This window comes from Symphalangus syndactylus, chromosome 19, assembly GCF_028878055.3.
Source record: "Symphalangus syndactylus isolate Jambi chromosome 19, NHGRI_mSymSyn1-v2.1_pri, whole genome shotgun sequence".
NCBI classification, from domain to species: domain Eukaryota; kingdom Metazoa; phylum Chordata; class Mammalia; order Primates; family Hylobatidae; genus Symphalangus; species Symphalangus syndactylus.
The window spans coordinates 16,947,025-16,960,008 of NC_072434.2; the positions used below are offsets into that span (position 1 = coordinate 16,947,025).

General features: G+C 42.7%; 1 protein-coding gene across 7 annotated transcripts in view; it reads right to left on the reverse strand.

Annotated features, from left to right (window-relative positions):
* Positions 1–500: 500 nt before the first annotated feature.
* RHEX (regulator of hemoglobinization and erythroid cell expansion) overlaps positions 501–12,984 on the reverse strand; it is a 41,105-nt gene continuing 28,621 nt past the window's right edge. For 6 of the 7 annotated variants that reach the window (XM_063613673.1, XM_063613669.1, XM_063613672.1 and 3 more), the window contains 5 exons: positions 5,139–5,245; positions 4,798–4,898; positions 3,181–3,324; positions 1,776–1,837; positions 501–1,222 (listed from right to left, as the gene is read on the reverse strand). In XM_063613673.1, coding sequence (XP_063469743.1) covers positions 1,022–1,222; positions 1,776–1,837; positions 3,181–3,324; positions 4,798–4,898; positions 5,139–5,245 — 615 coding nt within the window. In that variant the 3' untranslated portion in view covers positions 501–1,021. Of the gene's footprint in view, positions 1,223–1,775; positions 1,838–3,180; positions 3,325–4,797; positions 4,899–5,138; positions 5,246–11,805; positions 11,948–12,984 lie in introns of those variants that run through there. The other variant, XM_055234729.2, reaches the window with a different exon arrangement.

The window sequence follows — 12,984 nt, forward strand, 5'->3', positions numbered from 1 at the left end:
CATGCCTGGCTCCAATTTTTCATAGTTCTTGTTTTTGTTAACTGTTTTATCACACTGATTAGAACTTCTAGAACAATGTTAGACAACAAAGGAAATGGCAGGCTTGTGGACATTGTTACTTTGTTTCTGACTTAATAGGACTGTTTCTAGGAGCTTACAGTTAAATATCATGTAATCTCCTGATTTGAGATAAATCATTCTTAATTGAGTTAGGAAGCGTCCCTGTATTCCTAATTGTTTTTTTTTTTTTTTTTTTTAAAAATACGAATGAATCTTGAATTATATTAGATTGAGCTTTGGGAGATTTTTCTCGGAATAAGAGATTATGATGCTGGTTGATATCTACCAAAATTCCGTTTGTCATTTTTGGCTTATAAGAAACAGCAGATTCAAAGGTTGATTGATGGTGGGCTTTGTAAATGCCCTATTTGAAGTTCTGAGGACAGAAGAGGATTACTCAGCAAAACACATCACTGAAAACAAGGAAAACTGCAGGGTTAGGCAACAGGAAAAGAGGAACTGGTAGTGGTTGTTATTTTATTTAAAACTTTTAAAGAAGTTGTTTATTGCCAATAATTAAAGAGCTCAAAGGGAAGTCATTTAACCATGAGATTGCCAAATAGAACTCTATAACAGCTGATTAAACCTTTTTAAAATTTTCCCTGGGGAGAGACTTCACCACTATCTCTGCTGATGGACTCCATGGTTCTCACACTTTACCTGAAAGTTCTTCCTATAACATCTGCTCGGAATCTTTCTTGCCGGGGCATAGGCCTGTTTTCCCACCCAAGCCTTGTTTTTGTTTTTGAGGAATGAGCAGCCTTTTTTGGGTACAGACCAGGAGTCCATGGGTCTTGAGGGCCTCTGTGTATTTGTCAATTTTCTTCTCCACATTCTTTTTGGCCTGTCTCCATAGACTTGTGAGCCCCATGCCTTGTTTAAGGGGGAAAAATGGCATTTTCCCTACAAATTAAATGTCAGAATCCGTAGAGAACTGGACTCCATTAAAAATATTTAGAATTCACATGGCCACTTGATCGTATTCCACTGGCTCAGACAGAGCAGGGTTGACAAAATACCAGAAATTGGGCTTGTGGCTTTCTGGATTAACATTGACATAATCTATGATTTCCTTTATGTTCTCATAGTCCAGGGCAGAGTCATTTTTTAGTTCTCCAGGGGCCGAAAAGATGACTCGTGTGTAATCCACATCCTCGGTGGCCTTAGGAGAAAAGCAGAGACACGTGGGTCAAGATCCCTACCATGTTTGGGGGCAATAAGACCCCAGGACTGAACTCTTACTCAAAGAGGTTCGCCCATGGCTTGGTGGGGAAGATCTAGGTCCAAGTAGCTGTGTCTGAGAGCAGTCCAGGGCAATGAGGAAGATTACCAGTGACTTTGTTCCACCTGTCTGCAGGGAATGGGATTACAGACGAGCAGGTGGAGGCAACAGGAAGAGGCTGAGACTCAATTCAAGTGAGATCACGACTCAGAGCAGACTTTAGCCCAACGACTGTGGTATGTGGAGAAGAGGGTTTCCTATTAGCACTTTAATTTTTACAGTCTGTTCAGACCCACTTTGTTTGGGTGATCCATGCCGATATGGGTTATGGGTGGAAGCCTGACCCCCCTCACCTGAGGATGTTGTGATGACTCAAGAAACCCTCTTTTCTTGCTCCCACTCCATAGCTGGGGTAACCTGAGTTTTCAGCATTTTACAGCTGGGATCCCCAGACTGCATATGTTCGTCTGAGATCACTAGGCACATCCATTACCTGGCAGGCAGGAGGCAAACTGCAGGAGCTGTCCGAGCTATCCGAGGATGTGTCACTGTCATCTGGGGAGAAATAGAAACGGTTCCTCTTCCAAAGCAAGCCAGAGGGTGTTAAGAGAGGATAGAGATAATGGAAGGGAGAATTGTCTTATTATCAGATAAAGACAGAGGCAGAGCCAGCAACAAAAAGGGGGGGGTAGGGAAGAGAGATACAGAGACCCCAAAAGAGGAAGAAGGAGAAACAGAATAGGGGAAGAGTGAGGGGAGAGAAAGTCTCCAAAAATAGGCAGGGACATGTCCAAGAGGCCAGGCACTGCTGCTTCATTCAACTCCATCTAAAACTAATGTTAAAAAATACACTAGGTTCACTGTGTTTGGAAAGGGCTGTATTCCAGAAAGAAAAGTCAGGAGGAACATGCTGGGACAATGTGACCCAATGCAAACAGCTCTGGCCTTAGAAGTTACACCTTCTAGTCCAAAGCTGTCACTAAATCTAGGCAGATCACATCTCGTTTTGTGCCCTGGTTTTTGTCACCCCCAAGACAAGAGGGTTGAGCAAGAGTCTCTGAGGTCCCTGCCAGCTAAACAATCTCTGATTCTAGCCAGGCTTTGGTGAAGCTTTGGGGCCAGGGGTTAGGGTAAGGCCAGTGCCTCTCCAATTCTGCTGAAACATGCATATGAGCAGCACCCTCAGGTCCCCACAGGAAGGCACTGAGGCCATGTCTCAACTGAAAAGATAAAATCAGGACAGAGCAAATTCAAACCAATCAAGAGATAAACCAGTGGAAGAAGTGCAATCTCTGGTGAGTGAGCCCCTATCAGGGAGTTGCCTTGTTGCCAAAGCAGCCATTTCCACTGTGAATAGTGATGACCTATTGGCTCACTTGCAGGAGGGTGATGTAGATTTGAACCAGCAGCAAGATTCACATTTATACACTCAGATACCCATGCAGATCTAAGACCATGAAGAAGGGTCCCTCTAGGGACTGTGGAGGAGACAGCTACAGAGCCAGCCAATAACACTGACACAGCAGCAGCCACGGTGGAGGCAGGCAGAGGCAGGTGAAATTTTAACTCCACCATTAGCTGATCAATCCGAAGAAAAGATGCCATGGCTTTACAAAGAGAAGAGCAGGGACATTTCCCAAGCCTCCTGCAATCATTTGCACACGACTAAACCCGGGAAAGAACTTAGACCCACACAAACTCAGAAGGATCTTCCCCACGAAATAGAATAAAACATCTTTCTGAAAAAAAAGTAGGCTGGCAAGGCCTGTCCTGATGTGGCTGTGAGGAATCCTCAGGCCAGAGGTTTGGGCCCACGGGGTTGCTGCAGGGAGGTCCTGGGTGTCCAGAGAGAGCAAAGTAAGTCCCTAGACAAGTTCTCCCCCCAACCCCTTACTCACGCCTGTAAAGGGGATCAGAAATTGGGATGTCTCTCTCTGTCTGAGTCTCCTTCATCTCTTTGACAGCAGGTGGATGACGGTGGGCAGGGCTGGGCCTGGGGACCTGGAGCCTGGCTGCTTTCAGTATCTGTTCACTCTGGTGGGCTAAAAGGGAGAGGGCAGGGATCAAAAGTGGAAGCTGGCCAGGCGCAGTAGCTCATGCCTGTAATCCCAGCAATTTGGGAGGCTGAGATGGATGGATCACTTGAGGTCAGAAGTTTGAGACCAGCCTGGTCAACATGGTAAAACCCTGTCTCTACAAAAATGCAAAAATTAGCTGGGCGTGGTGATGCGTGCCTGTAATATCAGCTACTAGGGAGACTGAGGCAAGAGAATCGCTTGAACCTGGGAGGCAGAGGTTGCAGTGAGCCGAGACTGTGACACTGCACTCAAGCCTGGAGGACAGAGTGAGACTCCATCTCAAAAAAAAAAAAAAAGTGGAAGCTGCCTGGGTTAAGCTCGTCAGCTCTTGAATCAGTGCCTGTTGAACACTGCCCTCAGTAAAGCAAACCTTTCGGAAAGATCCCTTCAAACCTCAGCACTACTGTGCTCAAAACCCTACCGGGGTTCCGCGCCTCACTTGGAAAAAGCCAAGTCCCAGCCTCCGAGGCCTCACTCCTCCCTCCTCTCTGGCTTTCTCCGGCTTCTCTCTGCCTGCTCCAGCTGCCCAGCCTCTTTGCTCTTGCTAGTGTGTGCCTAACACGTTCCTCCTTCAGGCCTTTGCAGGCAGAGTTCACGCCTCACTCCCTGCAAGTTTATACTCAAAGGTTAGCCTTTTGGGGATGCCAGCCATCCACCAAGCTGTATCAACTCCCTTGCTCCATTTTTCCTCCCTAGCACTTACCATAATCTAGCATATACATGTTTTACTTGTTTATCTTGTTTGTTGTCAAATGGAATGAAAGATTCTGAGGGTAGGAATTTTTGTTTTGTTCCCTGTTGTATAGCCTAGGCCCAAAGAGTGTCTTAGATGCTCAAGAAATACCTGTTGAATGAACGAATGAACAAATGAATGAACGAAGGTAGACTTAACTAGAAAGACCCTCAAAACATCATCTTGCCCCATCCTTTCTCTTAGCACAACCAAAGCAGCATTGTTTTATTTTCCCTAATTGAAATGCCTTTCCAGGACCGAGCTTCACTACCTTCTATTGTTTATCAGTTCAAGAATTTAAACTAATCTCTAAGTCCAACCATATTTCCTTCTGTTGTAATTCAAGGACATTTCTTCATATTCAGTCCTTTAACAGTGATGAAGAAAATTAATTAGACCAGATTACACAAGCACTTCCTCATAGGCCTTGCAAAAGCTGTGTCTAGGCAGAAGGTCTGGGTAGTAGATGGATGTGGACGGCCACTTCCAGCCAGAAATAGTTGGTTAAAAGGTGAGGTCAGAGTGGGGATTACCCAGTTACAGTTACTGGGGGGAGGGCGAGCGGTGGGAAGGGATTTGGCTGGTGGGTCCTCTGGTAGGTTTTTGAGTGACGTTTGGGAACTCCAAAGGGGTCTTCTCCTGCTGGAGGCTCGAGAATGGTTTCTGAGAGTGACTAGGAGGGAAGAGGATGCTGAGCCAGTTACCCATGTGCCTGCTGAGCAGGTAGTTGATGGCAGTGAGGAAGCAGGCCTGCAGGAAGAGGGACACCACCGCAATCACTAAGCCATGCCAGACCTCCATGACTCTGTTGGGAAAGAAAAAGGGGCAAAGTCAGAGATTGCAAGGATGTGAATACAATTGCAGACCTATCCCTGTCCTAGCTGGAGGCAGACATCTGGCATTGCTGCGTGTCCCAGGGTAGGTCCCTTTGTCTCTCTGGACAATAAGGCTGGGGCAGCCAGGAAGGGTGCTATGTGTGCTTGGAAGCCAGCTACACCAGTCAGCTTGGTGGGAGCCTTGCTCCTGCTCTTCTTGGGCCACTCACTCTGTCAGCATGATGAGCTCCTTGCTGATAAGTTGGGGCTCAGGCACTTTCAGGAACCACCCTGGCACCTCGTCTCTCAGTAGCGCCACTGGCAGGGTGCTGGAGATCTGCAAGAGGTAAGGAGCTGGTCAGGACTCCAGGGCTCTTTATACAAATTTCCCTTGGGCAAACTCAGCTACTTGAGGATCAGTTGTGACACATGCCCAGTTTATTCATCATACTTGCTTCAGTCCCCACTTTCCTACATGATACATTCTAGACACTTCTCCTAAAGAACCTTGATGCATAAAGTGCACTTAACATTTTCACTCCCAAAGATTTCTGTTTAGTTTGGTTTATAAAAGTGGATTCAGGATCCAGATATGAGTTCCTTATTTGGTATAGATTCAGCATGTGAAAGGGGTAGGTGGGGAGTGAAAAGCAGTAATGTTCTAGATTGGAGAATTCCCCTTCCTGTTTGTGCTGGAGCCCTCTCTCCATTCATCCATGCATCCAGTGCCAAGAAGCGCCACAGGTCACCTTGTTAGCAGCAGGGCTTATGGATTCTTTCTGTAGGAGAGCTGTGACTTAGTTGCTGGTAAGGAGGGCCGCAGGGAGGCAGGAGGGAGGGACCCTGGGGACTGACCCAGACAAGGAGCGAGAAAAGACTCCAGGAAATTACCTGACTCTCACCTCCTCGGAGTCCTTAGACAAATGGATAGAAAAATCCGATATTGCCCAATGATCAGCAAACTCCACAATGAAAGCTCAGTCAAAAGTGACTTGGGCCAGGTAGGATGGCTTGCCCCTGGGAGTAGCTGGGATTTCAGGTATGCACCACCACGCCCTGATAATTTTGTATTTTTAGTAGAGACAGGGTTTCTCCATGTTGGTCAGGCTGGTCTCAAACTCCTGACCCCAGGTGATCCGCCCACCTTGGCCTCCCAAAGTGCTGGGATTACAGGCGTGAGCCACCGCGCCCAGCCAAAATTACCCCAAATCTTATTCCATATCCTTCCAGAAAATTTTCTAAATATTTTCATGAATATAAGTGCATGTATATATGCAAATAATGTGTGTACACAGAGACAATGTCTTTAAAACATGGAATCATACAGATTGTTAGCTTTTTTTTTCCTCTTAATATATCGTAAACATGTTTTTGGTCAGAAAAACCTCCATTAAAATGCTCCAACCAGGCGATCCACAGGCCACATTTGACACCTAATTTTTGTCTGATGAAGTGCTTTAGTGATTTGAATTTGTATGCCCCTAAAATGGGACATGATTTCTTCACTTCCTGACTAATCCCTAAAGGCATTTGAGTTTGCCACCTTTGAGTTTTACAGTATCATTTCGAATTCCTACCATTGCCCTTGATCAGTGTTTCTCGGCAGCATCTGACATTTGGAACCAGACAAGTCCTTATTGTCTAAAATTGTCTTGCAGACGGCAGGTTGTGGAGGCTCCTGAAAGCCCCCCAGTGTAACAGGCCAGTGGAATGGCCAAAAGGACCCCAAATGACCCCACACATTTCCAAAGGCCCCCTGAGGTAGGAGGGTTTGCTCCCAGTTGAGAATCACTGAATTTGATATATGTTCCATTATTTTAAGATTAATGCCTTATTTTGGCCCTTTGTACAAAACTAGATTGTCTACACCATCTTCCACATTTTAATATATTCTGAGCATATACTCAGAGCATATACTTTGGGACAGCGAGGTGGAAGGATCACTGAGGCTGGGAGTTTGAGAAGAGCCTGGTGACAGAGTGAGACCCTGTCTCCCTTGCTAGCCAAATGACACACAGCAGCTCGTCCAAATGAAAACAGTAAGTAGTATGGACGTCCAACATTCTTAAATACTAATTTCAGTTCAGTTCCCTTCTAGATGTTACTTATTGAATTCAGTGTCTCAGTTTAATAATTTCAGTATCTATAAAGTGAGAATAATAATAGTTTCCTACCTCACAGAGCTCTTGCATGAGCTCAGTGATTTATGCTGTTTGTAAAGACCTTTCTACAATTCCAGGCATACACGAGGCACTCAGTAATTATTAGGTATTATTCAACCCTAAAATCCTCCATCATGATGGTGACTAGAACTATTAAAAATTGGATTGGTTTGTTTTAGAAAACTTAGGCATTTGTTTTGAGTACAGTTTGGAGATAAGATCCAAGGTATGAAAATTATGACAGATGTCATTATTTAAACGGCTAATGGCCCCTAACCACAATGAGCAGGTTGTTCCTTGGGGTCTAATTACAGACTGCTGATCAGACAATCAGCAGAGACATCTGCTCATTTGCACGTGCACGTGCATGCGTGCACACACACGCACACACAAAACAAATAACCGGGAAATGGGCAATTTAAGGTAATTATGTTGTGAAAAAGTGCATGGACTGTGTGAGGGTTTGGTGTGCCTCGTTCCATCCTTGAGGTAGGGACGGTTCTGTCATCTTCCACTGTGCTGAATTTTGACACCCAGACCCCACACTAACGTAGTGCCCTGCCAGGCACCTCAAAACCAAACTTTAGGCTGGGCACGGTGGCTCACGCTTGTAATCTCAGCACTTTGGGAGAGCGAGGTGGAAGGATCACTTGAGACCAGGAGTTTGAGAAGAGCCTGGGTGACAGAGTAAAACCCTGTCCCTCCTCCCCCCACCAAAAAAACCCCACTTCGTCCCAGTGCTAAGAGCATTTATTTTGTTTGCTTCAGACTTGAGTTAAGGCTGGATTCCATTTTATTAAGTTTCCCTCCTCCACGGACACAGGAGCTTTCTCATGGCCTTTCCAATAGGTGCAGTGTAATATCAGGGGGAGAATAAAAAGACGCCCACTTTCCTGCCAGACACCATGCTTTCTTTGGATAGGTTTATTCTAGAAAGAATGGTTTAAAGCAAGATCACAATAGAAGATGATTTCCAGGAAAAATCATATGGATTAGGCTGGGCGCAGTAGCTCACATCTGTAATCCCAGCACTTTGGGAGGCCAAGGCGGGTGGATCATGAGGTCAGGAGTTCAAGACCAGCCTGGCCAAGATGGTGAAACGCCATCTCTACTAAAAATACAGAAATTAGCCAGGCATGGTGGCAGGCACTTGTAATGCCAGCTACTCGAGAGGTTGAGGCAGAGAATTGCTTGAACCCAGGAGGCGGAGGTTGCAGAGAGCTGAGATCACGCCACTGCACTCCAGCCTGTGTGACAGAGCAGGACTCTGTCTGAAAAGAAAAAAAAAAAAAAAAGAAAAATCATATGGATCAAAGTAATTATAATCAACATTGTCAACTGACTTTATTAATCTTTTCAAATGAAGTAGCTGTAAACTTTGCTGTCTCCATTAATTTGTTGTTTTTAACATTAGCTAAGGTATCATGGAAAGAGAACAAAAAGAAGGGAGAACAAAAGAAGGGGAAAGAAGGGAGCTAGGGCCTGCCTTCTCCTGGCTCTGTCACTTGCTAACGGTGTGACTTTGGACAGGGAGACGTCCCCTCTAGGCCCTGGTGAATTAGGGAGCTTGGCAAAGTACTCCTAAGGCTCTTTTCAGCCCTGAGCATCCTGCTCTTTTTTTTTTTTTTTTTTTTTGAGACAGAGTCTCGCTCTGTCGCCCGGGCTGGAGTGCAGTGGCGCAATCTCGGCTCACTGCAAGCTCCGCCTCCCGGGTTCACGCCATTCTCCTGCCTCAGCCTCCGAGTAGCTGGGACTACAGGCGCCCGCCACCACGCCCGGCTAATTTTTTGTATTTTTTTAGTAGAGACGGGGTTTCACCGTGGTCTCGATCTCCTGACCTCGTGATCCGCCCGCCTCGGCCTCCCAAAGTGCTGGGATTACAAGCGTGAGCCACCGCGCCCGGCCCCTGCTCTTTAAAGGCTGGGGTGAGGTAAGGCGAAAAGAAAGCAAAGCTGGATGGAAATGGAAAATTTAAAAATAAAAGTATCTTTATTTCCATTTTGTAACATCCAGCCTCCTCCACACTGCTAGACTTTCTCTCCCAGTTTAATATGCAGTTTCCAATAATCAAGAAAAGGAGGAAACACAAATAAACCAAATTAATAATATAGGAACTATTAATCTCAGAAACAGAAGGGATTAACATTTTTCAACAAAAATGGGGTACCAAAAAAAAGAAGAGGTTTTAAAAAAATGTTAGATTACAAAATTTTTTTGACGAAATCTCAGTAAATTGGATAGTTTCCTAGAAAAATATAAATTAACAAAATTGATTCCATATGGCACAGAAAACTTAGACCAAAACCAAACCAAAATAACAAGAAATAAGTTTAGGAAGCAGCATGGTATCTAGCCACTAAAGGCAAAGAAGCTGGAGTCAGACTGCTTGGGTTCAAATCCCAGCTCATTCTCTGCATGAGCTTGGCCTGGCTATTTAACCTCTCAAAGCCTCAGTCTTTTAATATGTGAGATGGGAACAGTAACTAATTTCGGGACTAGGTAAGACAAATATAAATGATAACTACTTCTGAGGATGAAATTAGATGAGCTATGTGAAATAGTTATTAGAACTTTTGGCACATAGTAATAAGCATCCAAAGAATGCCAGCTATTATTGTTTAGAAATTAAAAGCATTGGATGAGCCCAGTGGCTCACACTTGAAATCCTAGCACTTTGGGAGGCTGAGGCAGTTGAATAGCTTGAGCCCAGGAGTTGGAGATCAGCCTGGGCAACAAGGCAAGACCCCGTGTCTATTAAAAAGAAAAGAAAGAAAAGAAAAAGAAAGAAAGAGAGAGAGAGAAAGAAAGAGAGAAAGAGAGAGAAAGAAAGAGAAATAAATAAATAAATAAATAAATAAATAAATAAATAATAAATAAATAAATAAATAAATTAGAAGCATTACCAGACTTACCTCCTCAAAACCTGTCTAGATGGTTTGACAAATGAGGAGTTTCAAACTTTTAAGGAACACATAATTATTATTCTACAAGCCAATACAGGGCACAGGAAGACAGAAACTCTTGAGTTCATCTCATTTATGAATATGGAGGTATGTATATATGGTAATATCAAGAAGTTAGCCCAGAATGTTGAGGAAATTGATTATTACAAAGATGGAAACAAACATTGAGTATTTTCCATGTGCTTTAATCCTCTCACTCTACAAAAATAGACATTACCACTACTTCATAGATGAGGAAACTAAGGCTTAGGAAGATCGAAAAATTTGCCGCGCTGCCAGCTGGAAGACTCATGTTTCCTAAATCAACTGACTCAAAATCCTAAATCCCAATCATGTCAGGAAGCCGTCTTTTATACAATACAAGTACAATATTGATAGAGCAAATTCTTAAAATTATGATCTTGGTAAAGTGCCAAAATGTACTGGATAAACTGAATACTTATTACTGATTTTTGAAGTTAATAAAAGTATGAGGATTGTTTCTTACTATAATAAAGAATAATAAGTCAGTGTAGTATTGATTACTGCACCAATAATCAGTATCTGACAAAATGGTAAATTATTTTGCAGCTATTTGAGAGCAAGGGTGTGTGCTGCAACCCTTATCTGAAATGAGTACTAGAGGTTATAATTTCTGGAAATGGAAAGTTCCTCCAATCTCTAATAATAATAAGGGTATTGAATATTTACTGAGCATGTTTTATGTGGCAGACACTTTTATATACATTAACTCATCCAATTCTCACAACCACCCCAGGAGGTAGATACTATTATTATTTTTTAATTAACAGAGGATAAAACTAAGACACAGAAAGGCTATCTAATATGCTCAAGATGACAAAAACAGTTCATCAGCCTTTGTGCTCAGGCAGGCTGGTGCTGGAGCCTGAGCTGTCAGCTGCTACATTAACAAAATGAAAGCATAGTTTTGGGCAAGGAAAAGTCAAATTCATTCTAATTTGAAAAAATGTGCCTGTGTGTACAATAAATGTTATAAGAGTAGTTCACAAAGCAAGTGGAGGAAAGGAAATCATTATTTAACAAATGTTGCCCACAAGACAATGTGTTAGCTACCTGTAAGGAAAAAGAAAATAACTTAGATCCAGACCCTAGATAGCAAAATGAATTCCAAACGGATTAAGGAGGTAAATATTTTAAAATCGAGCCATTAGAATTAGAAGAAATTAGGATTGAATATTACTGTATTTAATAATATTTATTAAATCCCCAGATGAGAGAAAACTTTCTCAGTTTATACGCGATGGAAGAAATCACAAAGAAATACGTGAAAAATAGATTTGGCTGTAAACTATTAGAACTTCACATGTTAACAAAATTTAAAGTCAAACAGAAAAAAAAAACCGAAACAAGTATGGCAAACCAGAATTTAAAGATTTTGCATCTTTAGTTTGTATAAATTGTTAAGAAAAACACTAGGGCCCGCAAACAGCAAATGGGTAAAGAGTGTAGAGCAGACAATTTACAAACAACCCAGAACAGACCAAAGCTATTATGCAAAAGAGCTCTGTACAGCGTCATTATAAAAGTGAAAAATGGGAAGCAATCTAAAGAAAAAAACAAAAACTGAAGAAATGAGGATTGAGGCTTCGAATGGAAGACCATATGGCTGTTTAAAATTACATTTAGGAAGAATTCATCTGGAGAAAGAAATCTGTTCTATGAAAATATACAATGCAGTTGTATTTAGCTACATAAAATATAATCACAATTTTGTAAAAAGTGAACATAAGGCTGGGTGTGGTGGCTCATACCTGTAATCCCAGCACTTTGGGAGGCAAAGGTGGGAGGATCGCTTGAGCTCAGGAGTTTGAGACCAGCCTGGGAAACACAGTGAGATCCCCATCTCTACAAAAAATGTTTTAACCCATTTCCTATTTGGAAAAAAAAAAAGTACAACTCATTCTCTTTGAGGCTGAAGCAAATCTGACTCATTTTCAATATGAAAATAAAATATAAAAACCATTCTTGGGAGTTATTTCTAAATAGAACTTGTCTCTAGTCCTCACGTAACAGAAATGTATATGATGTTACATGAGGGTAAGAGACAAAAGTATTCTTGGGGGAAACAGGAGATGGGTTAAAAAATTAGCTGGGCCTGGTGGAGTGCACCTGTACTCCCAGATACTAGGGAGGCTGAAGCAGGAGGATCACTTGAGCCCTGGAGATCAAGGCTACATGAGCCATGATTGCACCACTGCACTCCAGCCTGGGCGACAATGTGAGACCCTGTCTCAAAAAAAAAGTGAACATAAAAAGAATGAAAATTTATAAAGAGAGAAAACTCTGGGTCATTAAACTTCTTTCTCATCATATTATTTCAGTAATAACACACCCAACTCATGTTTCAGCTCCCTAAATCCAGAATATTTCTTTCGTTTGTTTGTTTTTTGAGACGGAGTCTCGCTCTGTCGCCCAGGCTGGAGTGCAGCGGCGCAATCTTGGCTCACTGCAACCTCCGCCTCCCGGGCTCAAGCAAATCTACTGCCTCAGCCTCCCGAGTAGCTGGGATTACAGATGTGCATCACTATGCCTGGCTAATTTTTGTATTTTTAGTAGAGACAAGGTTTCACCATGTTGGCCAGGCTGGTCTCGTACTCCTGGCCTCAAGTGATCCACCCACCTCAATCTCCCAAAGTACTGAGATTACAGGTGTGAGCCACTGCACCCGGCCCAGAATATTTCATTAACAATAATTTTGTTTATCAAATATAGATTTATTCATAAATATGAATCTATAGAAAATAAGTTTAGGATGTTATTTAAATGTACTTTGTTCATATGGAGGGAACGGAAGAAGATACATGTAAGTGTTAACAAAACCAGGTATTGGTATTGAGGATATTTTATTTCATTTGTTATACTTTCTGTCATTTTCAAAGTTTTCTGCAATTAACATGCATTTTTTCCAATTAAGAAAAATATTTATTTTT